Raw genomic sequence first — 24,510 nt, 5'->3', positions numbered from 1 at the left:
CTTTAACTCCTTGGCTAACACCCAATTCTCCTGCAAGCAGCTATCATGTGACCTGCAAAAAATTCAGATCCAAAGCCTCATTTTCATGTTAACATCAGAGCCTCCTTTGAGAGATATGTCACCCTCTGAGGACAGGGACAGCTTTAGGAAAGGAGAAACATTTAAAAGCCTGACATTAAAAATATCTTATTACCCTTTTCACTTAAAATTTGCACTGGGAAAATGTAGACCCTGTATTAGAAATCTGTACAAAAAATATTGCCGTTCATTATTATTTTTTTTCAAGTTAAATAAAATCATATAATGTACACTGATGGATATATTGGTGTTAATTTTTAAATTTGTAAATTAGATCTTAATAGTAGTTTTTCAACTGCACAAATTGTCTTTTGCAGTCAAGGAATTTGATCTCAATAGCACTCAGAAGCAAATATTTTGTAATTTTAAAGTCTTTACCTCTTTCTTGGTGTTACACAGGCTATTGTGAATTGCATATGCAAATTCCTCTGTGTTTTTTTTCCCCTACCAAGTATTACTCAAATGGTTAAAAAATAACGAATTAATAATACAGAGACCCTGGAAGCCTCCCATCTGAATATGAAAGTTGTGTCCTGGGGTGGGAACAGATGGTTGGAGTAGTGCTAGGGTACAGAAGAGGACAAGATACAAAGCACCTTTGGATGAATGATCATATCCAATACTCATACCTACAAAACATAGAGCTATTATTAGGTCATTCCACAGTTTGTTAAGTGAGACTAAGCATAGAAAAGTTTCAAAGTAATTATCAACATTAAAGCCCAAGTCTTTTGCTAGATGGATCCTTTTCCCACCATAAACTCTTGAAACCGAGGACCCCAGTGAAGAACAGAGTGATGACTACATGAACCTCTGAAGGAATTAACCCAGTGCTTCCATGGGACCTTTCTATCTATAGTCTTGACTCTGAGTCTTAAATCTAAACGCTGTATTCCTCCTCTTTTCTTCTGGGAAAATTGATCTGGCATTATTTAATCCCTACTGTGAAAAGGTGCTCAAGAAAAACATGAAATATTTATGAAATGCTTTGTTTCATGGGAAGTTGTGTTCCTGGCTACAAGGCTTCTGTAAGCTTCTCCTTGGCAGTGCGGAGAATGTGTTGCCATCTTGCCCATCCATGGCATCCGCCCTTCCCACACTCTTCCCCTGCCCTGTCCCTGTGCGAGAATCTAAGAATGTCACACATGGGCTCACTACCTTCCATTAATCATGTCTGTTCTAAAGTGTCCAAAAGGGGAAATAAAGGCGTGGGGTGAGGAGAGGAGGAAATGGCAGCAGGGAAACAAGAAGTAGAGTGAAGTAGGTGAGTAACAATTGACAATCCCCCCAGAGCCCAAGCTGTTAACCCACCATGTGTGGACATCCTCTGCCAACCTCCCCACAAGGTGAAACTGAGACTTGTTGGCTGGATCACACAAGGACCTTTGCCAAGGTCTGCTGTGGCCAGGCTTTCTCATTGACGAGAGTCGGTGGGGTGCAGAGCAGAGCTGTTCATTTGGCATCCTTTACCAACGCTAAGGTCACTGATGAAATATTAAACTCAGATTCTATCCATGACTTCATGAAGACGATCCGGAATGGAAGGAAGCCAGGTGAAAGGGGCAATGATCAGATAAACAAAGAGGCAGGAAACCTCCTGGAAGAACACCCAGGAAGGCACAGGAGGGCCACATTGCCACAGTGAAGCAGCCAGCTTGTATTTAATTGCAACTCAATATTTTCCTTAGTCCACACCTTTACCTCTTATTTCTCAGAAAGTGGCACAAAATAACAGGCTTCACAATGCCATCAATGTCCATTTTGACAGTATTCATGTCACGATACACAATCATGTATTGTAATTATACAAAATCCAAAGAATAGAATGTTACACGTTACACAGGTTAAAAAAAAATGAAACTGACAACCCAAAAGAAAACAAAACAAAATGAAATCTCTGCCAGAATCCACAGAGACGCCTGACAATATTACAAAAGAATGTAGCCAAATAATTGTCCTAGCATGCTGCAGTTCATTGCCATAACTTCGTTAAGTTCCCAGCTCTTTGGGGGGAAAGAAAGTGCATTTCCACTGCCTATACTTCTCAGAGGAAGAGCTCTCACATAATGTGCAGGTCAACAGAAAAAGAAATGCAAACTCTAGGCACCAAGATTGCTCAGACAGCAATGGAGTTTATAATCAGAGTTGAAACTCTTCTGAACCAGATCTGGTTTCTTGAAAAGGAACCTGAACTGTGACACTAGTCCCGAAGGGCCAAGGAGGAAAACACCCAACTGTTAATAAGAAGAAAACCATCAAGAACTAGAACAATTAAGACAAATATTTTTCTACTCTACTTTGAAGTACAGTTTTTCATATTTGGAATAGGAAATGATACATGGTTGATCTGTGGGTAGAACTCCTGCCTCTTCCCCATCCACCCTCCCCATTCCTGATCTAGCAGTTTCAAGGTTGGAATACAGATATTGATGGTTCAATTTCTTTCAAGTAGAATAATCATTTTTTTTCCTGTGTGGCCATGCCTCTTTTAAATAATGAGGTAAATTGAATGTTAATAATGTCTGTTCCTTCCTGGGCTATGGAGTTGATCAGTGGTGTAGGAGGAAAACAATTCAACTTTCTGATAAAAATCACACACATACAAAAATTATTGCACTTAAAAAAAAAAAAAAGCAACTCAGCCCAACCAGCAAAGGGCCAACTAAACTCTTTGGAAGTATTGTACTTCCTGCCCTTTGCAGAGCATCTTGACCTTTCTGGTGATCTGTTGAATTTGGTCCATTAAATGTCCAGAAGTGAAAGAGTCCAAAAGACACTGTAGGCTCTTTAAGGCTAAGTCTTCCCGGTGCTTCTATGAGATAAATTATCTCCTTGGCCACATACTACAAAGTTGGGGCTCATTTTAGCAAAATCACTATCAGGGCCCCCCAAAAGTTTGGAAGCAAGGGAGGATGGGTGCACATCATGTCCTCTCCTGTGAATGAGAGAAAAACAGTAAGCAGCCTGGATACCAGCAACCTCCCCCTGACTCTACCATGAGCTTTCATTATACTCAGCCTACAGCCTGTGTGGATGTGAATTTATCTGTGTGACTCCTTTCTGTGTGTCTGAATGTCTCTTTCTATTTGCAATTAAGTCTGTCCTTCCTTATTCTTTATCCTTCCTGCTTATTTATGCTGCCTCTGCATCTTCTTCGATGGATATAGGGGTACAATGCTAATCCTATTCTGCCACCACTGACCCATATGCTTTCTATCTTTGCAATATTTCTCCCACAGTGCGCTGACTCCTCTTCCCACTCTGTCATCCCCCAGCCCCAGCATATTTACAATCACCTACACCCTGTTTACTGCTCTAAAGAGTCTGCTTACTTGTTACCTCACCCAAAATTACACATCCAAAATATGATCTCCTAGGCAGTTTGTGTTCAGGAAATTGAATGTGTTACTAATGTTTTCACTGAGCTCTCAAGTACATACTCACAGAATAGGTGAGATAAAGGCTTTTTCAGACTCCTCTAACCTGAGACTCTATTTTCAATACTGTTTTTCTTTTTTCGAGTGTCCATTCTAGTTTAGGTAACTGTGTAATCCTTACATGACCCTTGTAATCAATAAATATTGGAACAAAATATCTGGGTAGATAGAGTAGTAACCCTCTATTGCAAGCATGTATCCAATATCAGAATGGTTTAAGGTTCTGGACAGAGGGAATGGAGCTCAAATCATCATGGGTTGCAGAAGTTCCTGCTTGTTGCTACCCCAAAACTAAAGCTCAAAGATATGCTATGGTATTTGTTTCTCCCTGTGTGCTGAGACTTGGACACAAAGACTAGTGTGAATATAAAAGACTACTAATGCCAATACCAATGACTACTGCTACCTTATGACTTATGCCCTCCCCTCCCCTCCTACTGTTCTAAGACAGAGCACCTGTGATGGGCTCTTCTCTACTTACTGCTCCAGATTCAGAACTAGGACTTGCTAACATTCTCATATATGACATCACTGATGCAGAACTGCTGCTTCTTCTTCATCCACATCAGTTGAACACACTGATGGATAAAAATATACTGCTCCTGGAGCAAAAGACAAAAGTGGATTTCAAAGCAAGACATTTTCATGCAGATATGTGCAAAGATAATGCATTTTATTACTATGTTAGTTTTAATGATCAGGATCTGATGTAAAAGGAAACCGTTTTCATTATTGGCAGAGATAAGTGTATAACTAGAAAATTTAAGACAATCACTTATAAGCAGTCTTTTATTAATGATAAAGCTTAGGATAGCACTACTTTTTTCCCCCCCTGATTGGAATGTCTTTTCTTAGATTTGTTGAGGTATAATAAATAAAAAGTACATATAATAAGACATACAATGTGGTCATTTGACAGACATCATGAAAGGATTATTACTATCAAACAAATTAACACATGTGCATTACTTCACACAGGTACTTTTTTTTTCTCCTTTTTGGTGATAAGAACACTTAAAAATCTACTTTCTAAGCAAATTTCAAGTAAATAATAAGTATTATCAATTATAGTCACCAAGAATTATGTTAGCTCATCACTACATAATGCTAAAAGTGATTAATATGCAATCACTTAATCATGAGATTATTTTGAAAAAAAAATTTGTTGCTATCTAAACTATATACTGAAATAAATTCCAACAAAATTAATAAATAAAATGATAAAAATACAAAAGAAAGGTTATTATAGGTTAATTCCTCTATGATTATTCTAGGAATAATCAGAAGGAATTTCTAAAATTAAAAGCCATGAATAAATTACAAATAAAAATTCCAAACTGTGTGCAAAAAAAAAAAAATGGTAAAAGAATAAAATTAAAGTCAAACTAGAAACTAGGAGATAAAAATGTTTTCCAAAATTATGACAAAATGTTTATAACTTTATTTTTGTTAAAAAGTCACATAGATCAATAATACATGCAAGTAGACAGATAAGTATAGTTTATCAACCACTAGGCCAGATATTTATGGAAGGCAAGTACTATGTCTTTTTATTCTTAATTCCTAGCATTTAGTTTATGACTATTAAGTGATTTTTGAAGTAAACTGAGGAAATATTAAAATACAGACAAAAATGGTCAAGAAATAAAATATGAATTAAAACAGCTATTTTTTTCCCAACTGTTTTTGAAAGTGAGCAAAGCTAGGGAGGGAAAAGGGTAACAGTTCAATGATGATGAGTGTGCTGAAGCAGTCATTATTACTTATTGTTGGTGGAGCTAAAAATAATAAAGTGCTAATAAATTGTATAAATGTAGATCATAGTGTGATAATAATAAAAAGTGGAAAATATCCAATTCAATGTTTTATGTAAAGGAGAAAGCTCTAAGTAAGCTATGGTGTACCTATAATGAAACAGTATTTAAAATGAGATTTATAGAATTTTAGGCAATCCATGATATAATACATAGTCAAATGCTAAGTGAAAAATCTACATTGTCAAATGCTAAGTGAAAAATCAGCAAATAATATATATGTATATATATATGTATATACACACACATACATACATATATATATATATATATATGTATATATATATATGGCTGCGTGAAGTGGCAAACACTTGTAATCCCAGCAATTTAGGAGGCTGAGACAGGAAGATTGCAAATTCAAGGTCAGCCTCAGCAACCTAGCAAGGCCCTCAGCAACTTAACAAGGACCTAAGCAACTTAGTGAGACTCTGTATCCACAATAGTAAATAAAAAGGGTTGGAGATATGGCTCAGTAGTTAAGCACACCTAGGTTTAATCCCCAGTACCAAGTATACATACACACACACACACACTCACATGTGTATACATCTATATATATAAATATATAAAAAAACATATGTATGTATATGGCAAAAAGTTACACTTGAATGAAAGCTGAGATGAAATCACCAAAATATAAGGTTAGTTGTCTTTGTGCCTTGAAATAAGGGTAACTTCTTAGTTTTCTCTTTCTTTATTTCCTGGAGTTTCTCAGTAGTCTCATTAGATATCTCACCCTCTACATAAGATCCAGTCAAGAGGTTCACAGGGGCTGAAGAAGCCTCTGTGTAAATATCTTTAGACAAAGGATAAAAGCAACACCTCAGACCTCACTGGTTTGGAACCTTGCCTGCTCTGTATTTCTCAGCAAGCTTCCTGGACACATTTTACCTCAGGTCTGGAAAGCACCACAGCGGTAACTGAGCTCCCCCTCGGAGGATCTCGCACATCACTCCAATTGTTTCTGGTGTTAAGTCAATATGGGAAGACAGAAGGCCAGAGACTTCCTGGACTCTCACTTTGTAACTACCCAGGGGCCAAACTTTGTGTTAAAAAAAAAGAAAAGAAAAAACACTACAGGAAAAGCAAATAAAAACCTATTTATTTTCAGACACATCCTGAGAGTCTCTGGGAAATTCAAGCTGCCCATAGGGAGGACAGTCTGCTCAAAGCAACACTCTAACTGACCTCCAGGGAGAGGCTATTAGAGGTAAAGGAAACAAAATAAACACAATGTTTGATAAAAGTAGAAGAGAGCCCAAGAGAGGAAATGCCCCTCCACTTTTCAGTTTCAAGGCACTCATCTAGATTCCGTCATTTTACCTAACGCATATTTTATAACAATTCATGAAAACTGTCATTCACATTTTAGAGCTGAGAAATGGAACTTTGAGAGTGGTGTGACTTGTGCAGTGGTACAGCTGAGGTCTTTTAGACTGTCCCCCTATCTGTGTGGAGAAGCCCCCGAGGTGTATCTCGTGAGGTGAAGAAGAAGGCAGGTCAAAATTCAACAAAAACAGCATGTAAATAGGTGCCTGTGGATGTGGCTGATTTAATTAGTTGTTTCTACCATTTTAGGGTGGGTTGGAATGGCAGAGTCAAGGTGATGGATGAAGAAAAGGTTGGAAAATTGGAAACCATAAATGGGAAGAAACATGGTATTTGATTCCTGGGTTGATTGTGCACATAAAGACAGGTCATGACTGGAGGGTGATTCTGTCCTCTTGCAAATCATTAGTGACTGATGGGAAAAGAATCATTTTTTGTTCTTGTTAGTAAATTAAAGGCAGCAGGATTTGAATGTGAATATGCTAAAGGACAATGTTGGATAAATCAACCTATATTCAAAAATATGGTTTGAACCCTGAAGAGCAGAGGAATGAGGAAAAATAAAAGGTATGTGAACAAGATGTTCTAGATATAACTAGCAAAGCAGACACAAATAAATAACAGGAACTGGAAAGCATCCATTGCAAAATCCCAAGGGACCCAAGGGTACAGTTAGAACAGCTGGGAAAATGAGTAACTTGGAGAACCTCTGCCCTCTTGGCTGACTTTAAATTTCCCAAGGAAAGTTCAGGGAAGGTATATCATGCTTTAAAAAACTGCTTCTGTGGAGATGTCAACCTGAAATGCTGCCATAGACAAAGAAACCAGACGTCTAAAACTTGGGGCAAGAATGGGAGAAAACAAAATATTCTCTTGCCTTTGCAGAAAGCCCCATGTGGCTGCTCTAGTGTTGTGTGATTATCACACTGAAGAAAAATAATGGAGCTGAGACTGGGAAGAAGAGTCTGCTCTGTGAAGGTAGTTTTTAAAAAGAGATTAAGATTCTGTAGTTGGGAAAAATCAAAAGCAAACAGGCTATAATCAAAGTCTATAAAGTCCTAAGAGGTATAAATTAAGCAAATTGGGGCAGACAATCCATCAAATCCAAGATACTTAAAATAAGAAGTAGCCCTTTGAAGCTTGGGGATTAATATATATTAATGTATAATATTCTATATATGTATATAATGGAAATTTTTAATCACATATTAGGATATAAATTTATGGGTGTGAAAGCTCAAAGTATGGATTGATTAATAAAGTACTATTTAATCACTAGGTAGGGGGCTTCTCTTGGAAACCAGACATTTAAAACCTGTGATAACAAGGTGATGTGTATGTCCCCACAACAAATTAGAAGACAGCAGGCCTGAGACTGACTGGGCTCACAATAAAACTTCTGAATGTGGTGCAATCCTGGTGCAACTGGAAATATGTATGCCAAGCTTTGCTCAGATGAACTTGGGAGGGTAGGAGGAAAGAAAAGTGCACAGTGTTGAAAAGGAGAAACACACAGAGCTCGAAAGACAGCCATTACTTGGGGCTTTTTGAATCATTCTGACACCTAGTGGTGTTGGGTGAGAAAAGCATGAGGAAGTCCTAAGCAGGGATTAGTCCCTTTGTAAGAGGTCAGGCCAGGCTGCCTTCCTTTCCGCAAGTCCTCCTCCCCCACCCACTCCTCCAGGAGAGGAACCATTGTCTGCCTGAAGCTAAGGAGTCGCTTGTGCAGCTGGGAGACTAGGCTTATGAACAAACAATTACACTTGGGTTTCTGCACCCAAGGGTGCTTATTGAACCACTCTAGCATTTCAAATATGAATTAAATCACATCAGTTCTGTGGTCTCCATCAGACAGCTTTCCCCAGATTGCCTCTCACGAACTTGCATTCTCTTGGAAGAGGTTTTACTCTGTTGCAAACACATCCACATAAAGGGCATATGACGCCAGCAAAAATGTAACCCCATACACTTTCCTAGGGCTGATATCTATTTCTTTCATATCTTGAAGAAGTTTGAAACATATACAATAAGAAAATGAGAAAGACAGATGCAAAGAAAATCCAGACAATTGTTTTGAAATATGTGGGTGAAAATAGTTAAGTTTTCAGACAAGGGAACATGAAAAAGTATATATTGATTGTGTTCCTACCTCTGTTTGTACCATAGACATCCTGTATGATCTCATTTCTGACACCAACCCTAAGATGTCCACAAATTCGTGATCCCGAATGTGCTGTAAGAGCCTGTCCAGGGCAATGAACGTCCCTGTCCGCCCCACGCCGGCGCTGTAAAAAAAGGTTCACACCATAAGTTACTCACACAGTGACTCCTTACTGTTGAAAATAAATTAGATATTTCTAAAAAGAAAAAAAAAAAGTTTGCATCACTGTGAAAAAAGCAGACTAAATTTTTCCAGTTAACTGACTTTTGAGAATGCAGCTGTGGCTGCTCTTCCTGGTAATGTCATATTTCTGACTATTATTGTTCCCCGCTTTAAGGAGATATGGGTTTGCACAGCCTTGGCTATCCCTCCCCTGGGCTGTTTCAGGAGAAAAGTAATGATTCCACGTTGACTGGTCCCTGCCCTCAGGAATGGAACATACTAACAATGTCCTATCTCATGAATAGCCTCAGGGTTGTATTCCTCATGCCTATCTCAAAAGTCCAGTTGAGATGTCCACGCCCTGGCTGTAGGTCTGGGGTCATGCGATTTGTGCACTTTCAACCCTGAATTCAATTCACCATCTCACTCCTTCCTCGCAGCACACATGCTTTTCTAGTGGGTCCTAGGCCTGCTTCAATCTCCCTCTCCCAGGGATCGTTTAGCTAATGGCCTTAAAATAAATACATAAAGTTAAATACTTGGGCCCAGTCTTGTCTGGTCCTCAGATCCCAGGGCTCAGAGTATGGATAGAACTAAACTGATATGTGCCAGTCAACTCACTGCCCACAACAGTGCCTAATTCTATAGGTTAAAGTCAGTTTTTTTTTTTCTTCTGATCATTCATAGACAAAAGAGCCAAAAGTTTCTACATTCTGAATTATGATGAAATTTTGGTAAAACAGAAAGTTGAAACCACAATTGGCCCAAGTATTTAACTTTATGTATGTGGAATTTGCTAGGAGAAAAATCCAACACTAAAAGCCTTGAGTTCAGAGCCCAATTTGCTTTCTCTACTAGACAACAACTCTTCCCTCCTGGGACTTCTCAGATAAAATAATCCGCCACTGAATGGACACCTGTAAAGTCACATCCAGCACCGAATCTGCTAGATGCTGTGAAACGAATTATTTGAGTTTGACCCCATGGTCATGCAGCTTTATTTTCTGCTCTTGCAAAGTACCATTTTGAGAAGAGATGATCTCATCTGCTAACACACAGCTTTTAAACTGTGAAAGCCAGAGGTGGATTGACAGCAATGATATCCTCCCTAAAGAGAAACTTAGTAGCTTATGAAGCATTTCCCCACCAAGGACACACACACACTCTCTCTCTCTCTCTCTCTCTCTCTCTCTCTGTCTCTCTCTCTTTCTCTCTCTCTCTCTCTCTCTCTCTCTCTCTCTCTCTCTCTCTCTCTCTCTCTCGCAGCCTATCCATTCTAATTCACAAAGACCAACATGCTGGATCTGGGATTATAGATTTAACAGCTCTCATTGGTCCAGCTGCCAATGTTTCCTTTAATACCTTTATCCCTCTTCTACCTCTGATATGCAGTCAGAGGTAGAATCTTTTGAGGTTGCATAAAAATTTGACACCAATTCTGTGTCACAGAGATGGTTTTTGATGGAGCTTAGTTCACTTGGTGGGAAGGGAAGATTAAATTCAAAGGTAACTGAATCAGTGTGAACCTTGATTTTTGACAACATAATGGATCATTTGACCCCTTTCATGCTAGCTGTTTGGAAATTTAGAAACAAAATTGAAGAGCAAGCATAGCAAATATATTTATCTTAATATGCCAAATAGTTTAATCTTTTCTTTCCCTCTTCTTGAGTTTGTGTCTACTTATATTGTTTTGAACTGCTATAAGCTACTTATTATTTGACCTTATATTTATCCATGTTACAACCCCTTAGAATCCTTGTTGGGAATAATATGACATCTAGGCATGGTCTTTGGAAACCTGTGCGCCTAGATTTGAATCCTAATCTCTTCCCCATTCTAGCTGAATGAACTTGTATAAATCCTTTAACCACTGTATTCCTCAGTTTGTTTTTCTTCTGAAATGGTAATAATAATAATATCATAGGCTACATATAAAAAGATACCCACAATATAAACAATTAATATATAGTAAGACATCAAGTAACCACAGATTAAAAAATCACAATTCATGTATTATTAAATCTGATGCACGTTATGCAATGATGGGCTATTTCATTTATTTAAAAACCCCTGATATTGAACAGAAAATGCATCTGATGAGATCACCTGCAGTGAATGATCATGGGGCCTTTGCTCTTGGTGGCTTGCTGTCGGACCATATATACAAACTGCAGGATACTTTCGGCAGCGTTTGCTGTGGGCACACCGTGATCAGGCCATGCAGTGTAATTAAAATGCATCACATCCTGCATCTCATCAGCCTTTAGGGAAAAAAGCCAAAAAACAAGCATTAATGTCTCAACCCACTGCCAGGATGGCCCAGACCTCCACTGAAGATCAAGAGTTCATGGCGCAAGAAGGTCGAACCACTGACATTCCACTCCTGGTCAGTGTATTTCCTTTTCCAGCTCCAAGCACTGTGTCTGGCACAAAGTAAGTCCTGAAAACAATATACTAGTTGTATAAAGCTTTCAATAGTAGGACAGGTAGGCAAATCCATGCTTGTGTAGTTAAGGACAAGAGCTTAAGCAGATCAGGACTCTGCCATTTAGAAGCTGCAGCAGCCTTGCCAAAGAATTAACACTGTGGAAGGTACTGCTGGTGCCCTACTTAGATCCTTCTGCCAGTCTGGTGCATCCCTTTCCAGTCGCTTCTAACTGCAGAGCTCTACCCTTCTCTTGATAGTGGTCCTTCACTACAGGGAGCTGCCTCATGGGAAAATGCCTAAGAGGTTGCATTCTCCTGCTGAAAGCAGCCCATAGATAATGACTGACTGATGCCAGTGTTCAAAAATTCAACATCAATATGGTGCCATTCATGTCCCAGCACAATCAATGGAATCGGGCTGAGTCAGACTATAGGTGAACTCACAACAGGATGTGATTTCTTCCCTGCCCTATTCTGCTTTTCTGGACCCCTGACAGCTTTACCCAAGAATACACTGTCAAAAAATCACTTACATGAGAATCTCTGTCTTGAATTATGTTACCAGAGACCTGACCCCAGACAAACTTGCTGAGTTTCGGTTTTTCTCTTACCTGAAAAGGGCCTAAGATACCAATAACAAATCATTGTACAGATGGTGTGATAATGTTTGTGAAGGATGGTTAGATGTGATTACCATTTCTACCACTACATAATTACCACCTGCTCAATCATTCATATGGTTAGTTTTGGGAATCTCTAGTGAGTCAATCTGTTTTGTTTATTACTCCTATTCATATTAACCTGCCCATCAAATAGCTTGCTGTTCCCTCTGAATACATATTAACTAGGATGTGAGTCCTTTAAGATCCACTCTTTTTGGTCCACACTAATTTGAAAGAATGATTTATTCTCCTCTTGTTTTCAACTATCAGATTTCAAATCCAGGCTTTGTGAAAATCTGGTTTCATATCTTACCCCTAAACTTGCTAGGATCCTGGAATGCTGTAAGAGGGAGGAATAATACATTATAACCTGGCAGAGTTCAACTTGTAAGTGGGTTTGGGAGCTAAAGTTTATATTTAGGTATATCAAAGAGAAATGAATTGCAAAGAGCAAAATTGAGAGGTCTTGAGCAAAACAAAATTTGCATCTATATAAGCAAATGCATAAATAAAATGTACAATGTCATCAGTTTAACCACATTGTCCCCTTGGTACCTAAGGCCATACATTACAGTAGCATGCAATGCCTCCCTAGATATTTTCAAGGTCTTTGTTTTAGATACACACAGAATGAAGGCTACAAAGATGCTGGCTGTCCTCACTCTTGTCTTAAGAGAGTAAAGAAAGTAACTCATGCATAATGAATCACACAGAATAGCAAGCATTCAACACCATGAAGAATTAAATATACTCAGTCACTAGACAACTTGGGTTGCACAGAAATATTCACAAAAATGCTAGCCATGTTCAAGTACTGATGACAATTAGCTTATGACTTATACTATTATATATCTCTATGTATATATGTGTTCAGTTAAAAAGTGAAAGGTGATATAAAATCAGAAATCCATTAAATTGTCAGTAGTCTCTCCATAGATGCAGGGCAGGTGTTCTAGAATTGGCAGTAGCTCTATCTTCTGCATAGCGCACATACTCTGGACACCAATGTGTTTGCCAATCTTTAGTCTCTAACTCTTAGCTCATGCCAAATTTTGGTACTGAAAAGTGACAAGCAGTGTGTTGTGGCTGCTCTCTTACTTTCTTGTTAAATGAGAAAACCCTTCTGATATTATCTTACTTAGCTACCCTAAATTTCTTATATCTTGATTTCTTCATTTATGTAATTTTATCTTTTTGTATTTAGAAAGTTTACTTATATCAATATTGGGAGATATAAAGAATAGCATAAACAATATATGAAACAAATAGAAAAATACATTCATTAGCACAGTACAATGTTCTTTGGTCAATTTAATCTTCATTGTGAAGTTTAAAATTTAGATTCTGCTTGCTTATGGCCAAAAGGGGGCACTGTAGTACCAGATGCATGCATGCATCCACTGTAACTGCCTTATAAGAAAACACTGTTATTCAACTTCATACCTGCTGTTCAAGCCTTTCACGTGGTAGCCATTGAAAGATAAGTCACTATTTAAGACCAAGGACAAGAGCAAATTATTGACCATGTAATGATCTATGTGACTCTTCCCTGTTAAGAGAACAGGCATGGGAACAAACCCCATTTTGTACTCTGCAGTTTATTCTCCCAGATGCAAACCTAAGGAAAGATCTGTTCTACATTCTCTAACAGTTTGCACTGGATTTCTGCCTGAAATAGCCAATAAAGAAAGCTTCGTTGAAATGGCATTAAGATTGTGAAATGCTTTTCTGATAGAAAGTCTGTTGACATACATAGTGCTTTATTATTGTTGAAATAATTCATTCACTGACAGATTCATTACACAAAAACGGAGTTCTTGTTTCTGAAACTCAACATCCCAGGGGGGAGGGGAGATGTGAAGACAGGGAATTATAACCACAGTGTGCTTCAATAGAGCAGTATGCATAAGATGCTATAGCAGAGGAGGAAAGAACTGAAGGTCTCTGACTAGGGAAGGCTAGATAAGGACGATATTTGAGCTGTGTTTGCGTACAGACGTGCTTGGGGAACAAGGAAGAGACAGGTAGTTCAAAGGAAGGGAACAGCATGAAACCCACTTTGTTCCTGGCAGACTGGGATTTGCCTACATTTTCACTGCAGTATAAGTAATGGTTAACTACCAGTGGTTAAGTGATTTATCTCTTGTAAATACCAATAAAATATAGTTAATAAATGCCCACCCAGTGATGAAACTCTGAGAACAGTTTCCATTATTCCATCTCTGAATCAAGACTAGGGGGTGGGGGGATGTTCAGATTTCTTTGTAAAGGACTGTGAAAAGAAATGTAGCTAATAGTGCTATAGGTCATCTTTCTTGTGTTTAAGTTTCAGCTTCAGCAATCTTTGTTTCCATTATTTATATGAAGGGTTAGCAAACTTTTTCCGGAGTCAGATAGTAAATATTTGAGATTTTTCAGGTCATGCAGTCTCGGTTGCCACGCAAGCTTGATATACACAGAAGCAGTCACAGAAAATGCACAAACAAATATGGACTGTGTTCCCATAAACATTATCAATGGATACTGAAATCTGAATTTCACATCATTTATATATGATATTTCACATGCAATATTCTTTAAAAAAGTTTCCCAACCATTTGGAAATGTAAAAACATTCTCCTCTTATAAGCTTCACAAAACGGTCAGTGGATTAATTTGGTCTGCAGGTTGCAGTTTGCCATTTCCTGGTCTAAACCATGAGGAAGGGCTGTTTCTATGCAGGGAAGAACATGCGGTGAGGATTTTCCTCTTAAATTTTGTCATCAACAGACAGCATGTTCAACTGAACAATACAAGTGAAAAATCTATATTCTAAGGACTGTTTATGGGTAGAAAGCAACAGGATGACTTCGGTTGATGTTAGCACCTGCGTCTGATACAGAAATATTCAGTTTGTGCTGAAAGACTTGTCATCAGAGAGAAAGCTGTCCCTGCAAGGCAAATAGACTTTTCTGACATTCTAACAATCAGAAATGGATAGCACTTAAGAGAGCTACGAACCATGATTAATAAGGTCTAGAAGTGCCATCTGAATGATGAAAAGCAAAATGAGGGAACAGAATGAGGGAAAATAGAACAAAATCCAAAAGAGTACACCCTGGTTTCAATGTAACTATACCCATTATTAATATTAAGTAATGAGGGCATGTCCCTTCTCGACGGTGCTTGCTTAACTAAGTCTTCTATTGTCCTGGGTTCCCTTGAAATGGACCAGTGAAGGCTTTTTATTTCCACTTTATCTGTACCATCCTTTGTAAAGTGGAAAGCAACTACATTAAAGGTGGATTTTTTTTGAAGGAAGCAGTGTTGTGAAGCCTGAGGTGCTCTTTATCTTACATGACAGAGGTAGGTTGGTAGGTCTCCTTGGCATTTATGGTGGGGGGAGGTAGGGGAGGGGTCGACCTGGGGACATCACCTGTACTCCTGTTTGGAGACTTACATAATTGATCCGGAAGTGTCTACAGGCCCAGTCGTCCTGCTCTCCCTCTGAGATCATCTCCACAGTGATGTCCCCATAAGCTATGGGATCTTCCGTGAATGGCCAGTAATGGTCACATTTCACCTGGAGCGAGAAGAACATAGTTTCTGAAATCAGGCTAGGTAAGAAATTAAGTCTGTGCTCATTTAGGGAAAGCAGAGGTACTTGTTTCTGAAGAACCATATAGGATTATCATGAGGATGAAAACCAAAGCAAGCATGATAGTTTCTGCTACAGAGCAAGCTCTTCAGCAAGGACAGAGGCTATTTTTCTGCAAAGCGGTAACAGCTGGGTTAGACACGCACCCTCCTTTTCTCATTGCACTGAGTGAGCATGACAATAATCTGAGACTTTTGTTGCAAGACCATCTTCCAGAAGTCATTTCTGGTTTCAGGCAGCGGCCCCTGGGTGGCGATATACTCCTGGGGCGAGTTGTATCCCTGAAAGAAAGTGACAAAATTATCACTCAACCAGCACTGTCAACGCCAGATGCCATTCCACACCAAGGGGAAAATGGAAAGTTTACTGATGATAAAAGTGGCAAAGGATCACAGGCCTATGCAATGTTCTTCCTTTTCTCATCAAAGAGGCAATCAAAGAAACCCACTCCATAGGTCTGTGTAGTTTGAAGCATTGTTCTGTGGGAGTCTGTAAAATCCCAGCCACACCTTTTTATGACAACAAACACTATCTTTATAGGTATTTTAAAGCACAGGTGCTCCGATTGGGAGCCCTTTGAGTTTGGTTGCTGAAGCTGAAACTTAAACACAAGAAAGATGACCTATAGCACAATTTTCTACATTTCTTTTCACAGTCTTTTACAAAGAAATCTGAACATCCCCCCACCCCCTAGTCTTGATTCAGAGATGGAATAATGGAAACTGTTCTCAGAGATTCATTGCTGGGTGGGGAATGGCTCTTTTCAATAGTGTGACACATCCATACAGCCTTCGTTGGGCCATTGGTTGGGTCATAGTCTCCAGCACTTAGATGCCTGATTTTTTTCTACTTACAGGAATATAGTTGGCATTGATGTAGTCTGCACCTTCCTCTTCATTCATGGAGACTAGTCTCACCCGGCTAAAGTCATCTACAGAGAAGGAGAAAAGGAAACAATAAAAATCAGGAGGGAAGGAAAATTTATTTGAATTTATTGCTTCTGTTCTTTAATAGACCCTCTCTAACCTATATGAAGTTAAATCAGTGAGTGATGGAGTGCAAGGTAATTCACAGTAATCTGTTATTCTAGGCGTTCTTCAATCTGAATTTCCTGTTTAAATGAGTACATAAATATCTCTAACTGCTGTTTTGTCTACACCAGCTCTTCTATCCTTGGAAGAATTATATCTTTAGGTTTTGGGGAGCTCATGCAGAATATTTACAGGAAACAAAATATGAGGGAAATTTTATGGAAAGCTCCAAGTACATAGCCTAAATACATGATCTCCATTTCACCCAGGGACACCCACAGAGCTCAATACCTTTGGGAGATCTAGAGAAGAGAGAATCTATGGGCTTTTAAAAATATTTTAAATTTAAATTTAAGTTAAATTGATTTTGGGGGTGTGTAGGGGATCAAAGTCAAGACCTTGGACATACTAAGTACACACTGCTCCACTGAGCTACAGCCCAGCCCTAATTATGTATTTTTTTACTGTATACATTTAAGGTATACAACATGATGTTTGAGATTGCTATAGTTGAACAAATTAACACATCCATCACCTCACATATTTCCAAATTTAATTGTCACTAAATATTTAATTATAGAGCCGTGTGTGTGTTTGTTTGTGTGTGTGTGTGTGTCTGAGATAAAAGTACCTTAAACTTGCTGTTTTATCAAATTTTCAGTGTCATACAATATAATACTTGAGATGTACATTAGACTTCTAGATTTGTTCATCCTATGCAACTGTGGCTTTGTACCCTTCAAGCTGTATCTTGCCATCCCCTACCAATAATTTTAATCTCTGTTTTATGTATTTGAATTTGTTGCTTCTGTTCTTTTAATAGATTCGAGACATAAGTAAAATCACTCAACATTTTTCTTTCTGTGTCTTTCCAAAGACTATCCTTTCTATTGTAGCCTTTTTAAAAACATCATTAATTTCAGCTTATTATCTTTATTATTTTTCTTGAGTTCTACTTCTTACATTAGATGATTTGATCATTAAGTTTTAGTCTTTATTTTTTTCTGATATGAAGAGTTAAGGTGATAAATGTACCTATGAGGACTGCGTTGGTGCATACCAATTGTTTTAACAAGTAAGGTTCCGTTTTGAAGTGATTAAACATTTTCATGACAATTTCTTCTTTGACCCACGAGTTTATTTTAAATGTGTGTGTGTGTGTGTTTACACACATGTATGTTTGAACACTACTAATAAAATTTGTTGGTGCAGAGGTAGGGTTGATAATATTTATGTTTGGATATTTTCACAATAAAAAGATTTTTTTTAAAAAAAAGCAAGTTTATGAAGTGTCTAGTTGCATTAGTTTTAAAGTATTTTTATTATTGATTTCTAATTTAAGTAAATTTGGGTGAATGTGATCTATCAGTGCATGGGCTTTTTTGTAGATGGGTTTTAAGTGGAAAAAGTAAATTCTGAACTGTGTAGAGATGTGGGGTGCTATTGCTGTAACACTACTTAGTTTTATCAAGGATAAAGTTTTATCCAAGATAGAATTTTTTTTCTATAGCTTTTTCAGTCTCTCTGCTTTCCATTTTTCCATTCTTTTACAGTTTACCTACAGCATAGCAGAAAAGACTGTTAAATCTATATTTGAATGTGTTTAATTGTCCTGTAAGTACTGACATTAATTTTTTTTATTTGAATGTTGCTTTTTATTACAAAATGTTATACAACACTTAGCTTGCCAGAAGTTAGGAAGAGAAAGACTTTATAACACCTTGCACTCCCTTTCCAATTGCTTTCTTCCATTATCAGTGAATTCTCATAAAGTACTTCATGAGACCACAAATTATTTGATTTCTAATTTAGCTAAGTCTCCTTGCTATCCAAAGGGCCAAATGGTCTTTTTTTTTTTTTTTTTTTTTTGTTCAGGTACAATTCATTTAAAAGCATAGTAATGAAATCTTTACTGATAGGATCTAATGACATCAAAGCAATTGTGACATCAGTGTAATCACAGAGATGACCTTGAGGTTCAGATCACAACTGGTATGTATGGAGATTGGTGAAATGAATTAATCTGCAATAACAATCCTTTGACCTTTGAAAGATAAAATTATGATTGGCAGTTGATGGTCTTACATGGTAGGATGTTCGTGTAGCGGTTTTTACATCGGTTCAGTGGGAGATCTGCAGCAAAGTGTGGAATATCCAGTCCAATCAATTTCAACTCCTGTAAATGAGAGAGAATAGATTTGCGATTCCTGTACATAGTGTGGATTGGATGGGTTTGTTGTTCACATTGGCTCACTGTTCACATTGGATAATGATTTACTCCCTGTATGTAATAGAATTATCACCCGCCCTTGACCTTATGATGCTGCAGCAGCTCTGTTTGGAGGCAGTAGCTCTTCTCCACTCCACTGTTGTCAACTATTTTTGGCCAGTGGACTTAGAAAGAATTCATGTCCAATCAGAAGTTTTCAATAAATTTGCTCAGCTTTGTTTGTCCTTTTCTGCCATCTGCTGTGAAAAGTCATGCCCAGGGAAGCTGCTAGTCCCAGGATGAGGAGACACATGGGACAGACCTGACTCTGACCCACAGCAGAACTGAAGCAGAACTGCCCCAGCTGAACCACAAGCATAGGAGTGGGAAAAACAAATGTTGTAGGCCACTGAGATTTTGAGGTTGTTTCTTCTATTGCATGATTGCATAAGAACTGTCTAATACAAAACAAATACCTTGAGCAGTTTATTGATAATTTGGAAAAGCAATATCTATGTACATAACACATAAGGTGTGGATAATTTGAAAACAGAAATGCTTTCCAGGTTTTCAGAGGAACAGGGTAACTAAAATTCATGCAACTTACAAAAATATTTCCTAAAGCATAGAGAACAATCTCCAAGTTACAAGCTTAGGATTAGTAGTTACTAAATATATGGCTACAGACTCTCAAAAGTAAAGATAAATCAGTGGTGTATAGGTAAGCCTATCAGTGAAAGAAAAAATATCTAAATAACTGCATGCAACAGTACTCTTACAAATCCCATTTTCAGAGGATACACTGGCATGACAATTTTTATAAAAACACATAACTGATTTCAAAAAGGTTATTTTACTGGAAAAAGGGGTTCTAGGTTGCTATGTCATGTGTATTATAGGAAATAAGGTGATTATGTTCCAGGATTTCCTGGGGGTATGTTCACGCTGTGGTCTACGTAAACTGAGCTTGCTGGAGTTGTGCAGTACACAACCAATGCAGCAAATCTGGTTACATTATTCCATGAAGTTTAGAGAAATATTAGCAAACAGCATAGATAACCATCTATATATGGGACTGCTTATAGAGTATGCATCTTTCTATAAGATGCTGAGTGAGGTAGTACAAGAAACCACTCTATAAATTTTATTTACATTTATAGGATATTAATATTGTTCATTAGTTTTACTCTTTAGAATTTGTCCCAATTATTGCTTTAAGGAGTCATAAGCTAGAGGCATACTTCTTGGAGAGAAGAATTTTGGAATCTTCAAAAGGCTTTTGAAAAATTTTGGAGACATTTGATGATATTCTGAGAGACTGTACATGTATATCTCTTTTGTGCCCTTTGTGTCTTGATCCAAATATTCTTTGAAAAACATGCTTTAAGAAATCAAGTTTTTGGTCTTCTGTTGCTTTCACATGGAAGAAGGACATTAACAACTTCCCTTGTGCTTCATGACATATTTTGAAGGGTTGCAGCTTGCAGTCAACATGGATATATCAACCTAAATGGCCTACATTTCTCTTTCCCTCTGATTCTTTATTGCTTTGGCTCTTCAAGATAACAAAATCTCAGACATTTTGGTGCAAGTTGACGTCATCTGTCTCTCTTTTATTTCCTTTCTTTCTTCCTTTCTTCCTTCCTTCCTCACACCCTCTTTCTTTCTGTGTGGTACTAGAGATTGAACCCAGGGATGCTTCATCATTGATCTAAACCCTCAGTCTTTTTTATTTTGAGACAGGGTCTCACTGAGCTTCTGAGGCTGACCTCAAACTTGTGATCCTCTTCCCTTGGCCTCCCAAGTCACTGGGATTTCAGGCATGCACCACTGCACCTGGCTTGAAATCATTCTTAAAGACAAACTGTCAAGTTTGATCTTCAACTTACAAAATTAGATTTTTTTCTATGTCAGAGAAAACCCTTGCATGCCAATGACCTTAAGCAGAAACTTGTCAGTTACTTTATAACTATTTTCCATTTTAAAGGGTTTCCAAAGGATGACTATATTGTCCTGTAAGAAACTTTTTTTTTTTTTTTTTAGCAAACTTGAGCCAGATCAGTGTTATTTTTAGGTCACTTCCTTTTGGTTGCTGTAAGCTTATTCAAATGATGCTTTCATTGCTTAAAATATGTTTAAATATCTACCTTTTATAGAACATGTCTTTACAGATAATTTGTCAAATAATCTCACTTATTTTGATGTACTATTATATACTGTGTGTTATTGGGGAAGTAGTTTTCATTAGCATCAGTTTAATTATCTGTAAATAAACTCTCTATACTTCACTGTTTTATAGTGGCTGTCAAATAGAATAAACTCAACCAATTTTTTTTTTTTTTTTGCTGAGTCAGAGGAATTTATTTATTTATTTATTTATTTTAAAGCTATTCTTATTTTTTTTTTTATTGGTTGTTCACAACATTACAAAGCTCTTGACAAATCATATTTCATAGTGATGTGTAACCGATGTGATTCTGCAATCTGTATTTGGGGTAAAAATGGGAGTTCATAAACTCAACCAATATTAATGCAGTGCTCTTGATAACAATTGTGAAATGCTTCTGCTATAGTCTTTGTTTGTTTTGCTTTGTCCTGTTCTATAATTTCTCCCTCCTTTGCCATTTGTGCTAACAGACCAACAACTCTCCCCCTCCTGTTCCTCTGCTTCGGGGACAGACTGATAAGCCACAGGAAAAGACCTCAGATACCAGAGAAACTGTGGAAACAGATTGAAGCTGAGAGTAGGCACACATATGGAAGCTAACTGATAGAACTTTAATTGTGTGTTGCCTCCTCACTGTAAATGCCCTCAGTTGATAAGAGAGGCTTAATTGGCTGAACACTGGAAATGCAAATTGCCAAAGTTGGACTGCAGCAAAGCAGGAGCTGCATGTATACGCAAATGCTTTGAGTCTTTGTAATTTAGCCTGTCACTAAGTGGAAAATCAAATACTAAGTTTCTGGTTCAGTAGCTTTACAGTTATTTTCTTTCCAACCATATGGAAACACCAGAGACTTAAAGCTTCATAAAGGCCAAGTATGGAGGTGATGGCCTGAACCCAACATAAATCTTTTTGAATTTCTTTTTGCCAATTTTGTTTCTAATATAATCTATCATTTTTTTCTAGGCAATGTAGTTATCTGAATTGGGTTGAATGATGATCCCCAAAATGTTATGTCCATATGCTAAACCTCAGAACCTGGGAATATGACATTATTTGGAGGAAGGGTCTTTGCTGGCGTAAGCCATTAAGAATCACTCGGTGAGACCATACAGGAGAAAGAAGAAGGCATGAAAACATGGAGGCAGATTGGAATGAGGCAGCCTCCAGCTAAGGCATTCCTGGAGCCACCGAAAGCCGGAAGAGGCAAAGAAATATTTCCATCTAGAGCCTTCAAAGGGAGTGTCATCCTACTGACACCTTGACTTCTGTCTTTGATAATTGTGAGAATCAATTTCCACTTATCTTAAGACAACAAGATTGTGGTAATTTGCTATGGTAGCCCTAGAAACTAGGGAGTGCCAGAGACTGAGAAGTCCAAACCAAGGATGCCAAGGTAGGTTTCACTCTGAGACTTCTTCTCTTAGCTTGTAGGCAGCCACCAGGAGGGCTGCACCTTCCTGACCTCAACTAACCCTAAGGACCTCCAAAGGTCTCGTCTTCAAGTACTGTCACACTGGAGTTAGGGATTCAGCATATGAACTCTGGGAGAGCACAGGCATTCAGCCCCATAACCTGTGTTATGATCATCTGAGAAGAGAATAAACTGTATTCTAGCCTTGGAGTTTGTAATAATGTCAGCAAGTGACAATTCTTGGTGCTTACTTTAGGATAAGTTGGACTGAGAGTCAGATGAGCTAGATTAGTGGAACCACTTTTTCATAGGGAGAGAATAAGTATGGAGAAACAGAAGAGGTTCTGTCTATAGCAGTTTAAATGATCCAATGGTACTGGGCAACATCTGGTTATTTTCAGGTAAATGCAAAGGAGAGGAAAGCATTTAGAACAAGCTATCTAGTGAAGTATTGTATTAGTTTCTGGGCCTGCGTAACAAAGTTCCAAAAACTGGTTGGCTAACAACAAAAGAAATTTCTTGTGTTGAAGTTCTGGAGCACAGAAGTCTGAAACCAAAGTGTCGCGGGAACAGATGCCCTCTGACACCTGTAGCGGGAATCCCTTCTTGCCCTTTTCCTGGCTCCTGGTGGTTTCTGGCAATCTCAGGTCTTCCTTGACTTGCAGCTCCACATTCCAGTCCCGGCCTTTGTTAAGGGATTTGCTCTGTCTCTGTGTCTTCCCATGGCTATCTTTCTACAAGGCTACCAGTCAAGGAACTCCAGGGGCACAACTGGTGAGCACAGTACTTATAAGGATACCAGTCATACTAGATTGAGAGCCCACCCTGCTCTAGTATGAGCACATCTTAACAAAGTGTATGTGTAACGATCCTATTTCCAATAACGTCACACTATTGAATACTGAGAGGTTAGGGCTTCAACATATCTTTGGTAGGGACACACTTCAACTCCTAACAGGTATCCCAAAGACAGAGTAGGGTATAGTTATGATGGGAATCTGAAATGGGTAATGGATGATGAGATAAGAAGGGCTCAGTTTCAGGAGAGTCTAGAAATACTGAGCTGGTCTCTGGGCTCTGGTATATGATTTAGGGCTAGCATTTCAGTCAAAGCACACGTTACTAGTAGAGGCCCTTGGAAATAGACCAAAATCTAGGAAGGAAGGAGTAAGAGAGAGAAAAACTCAGGTCTAGAAGATCACTTGGAATAAGAATGTTGGAGAGGGCCTGGCTGAGGTGCCTTTTTTATTTTTCTTTGTGATGCTGGGGATGGAACCTAAGGCCTCATATATGCTTGGGCAAGTGCTAGAAGCTAGACTGAAACACAAGTAAAAACAGTTGCAAATGAGGCTACTACCAGAAATCAAAGATCATCCCTTGTGAATTGGTTGGCAATATGCAGCTTTATTTTTTATCTTTGCAGCCATATTTCAGAACAAAGGTGATGAGGACTTTTACTAGCATCCTGGCCAACCACAAAGCCCAGAAATTAGAGGCAGAATAAGCAACATGTGGTGTGTGTCGAGGGCTCTCACAAGTCAGGCTCTGAAGTCTGATTCTTCAAAACCTTTCTCATATGAAACAACAGAAATGAGAAGCTTGATTTTAATGCCTTGGTCCCAAGTTTCTTTAAGAAAAGATGTATATTTTTGTCAGAAAGATAATCAATCTTTTCAGTAGCTCCAAAATCAGATGCAGAGTGAAAAAGGGATTTATTCAGTGAACTCAAATTAGCAACTTATACAGCTTCATGTATGACTTATAGCTGTATTGATAATATATGTAGATCCAGACATTAGTTTCAATTTGCATAATGCTTATAAATGATGCAATTTCCCAGTGTGAGGGTGATCTTTCAGTGTCAGGATCAAAGTGACTACAAGTAGTATAAGCTTTCAGGTACGCAGAACAAATAACTGTTCAACCACTAAATGGACCCGATTCAGCCATCTAAGTACCTGCTTGGGTCCCCAGTAAGGGC

At 38.2% G+C, this 24,510-nt stretch overlaps 1 protein-coding gene across 2 annotated transcripts in view; it reads right to left on the bottom strand.

Annotated features, from left to right (window-relative positions):
- Positions 1 to 1,274: 1,274 nt before the first annotated feature.
- PTPRO (protein tyrosine phosphatase receptor type O) overlaps positions 1,275 to 24,510 on the bottom strand; it is a gene marked incomplete at its 5' end in the record, with an annotated part of 243,757 nt that continues 220,521 nt past the window's right edge. The window contains 8 exons of one of the 2 annotated variants that reach the window (XM_081309599.1): positions 1,275 to 3,013; positions 3,997 to 4,117; positions 8,808 to 8,943; positions 11,091 to 11,245; positions 15,513 to 15,635; positions 15,857 to 15,991; positions 16,565 to 16,641; positions 18,827 to 18,917. In XM_081309599.1, coding sequence (XP_081165725.1) covers positions 4,013 to 4,117; positions 8,808 to 8,943; positions 11,091 to 11,245; positions 15,513 to 15,635; positions 15,857 to 15,991; positions 16,565 to 16,641; positions 18,827 to 18,917 — 822 coding nt within the window. In that variant the 3' untranslated portion in view covers positions 1,275 to 3,013; positions 3,997 to 4,012. The remainder of the gene's footprint in view (positions 3,014 to 3,996; positions 4,118 to 8,807; positions 8,944 to 11,090; positions 11,246 to 15,512; positions 15,636 to 15,856; positions 15,992 to 16,564; positions 16,642 to 18,826; positions 18,918 to 24,510) is intronic. The other variant, XM_081309600.1, reaches the window with a different exon arrangement.

The sequence above is a fragment of the Spermophilus citellus genome (assembly GCF_964194105.1).
Source record: "Spermophilus citellus genome assembly, chromosome: 10".
NCBI lineage: Eukaryota > Metazoa > Chordata > Mammalia > Rodentia > Sciuridae > Spermophilus > Spermophilus citellus.
Note: the sequence above shows the minus strand (reverse complement) of the source record. Positions and strands in the feature narration are given on the sequence as shown.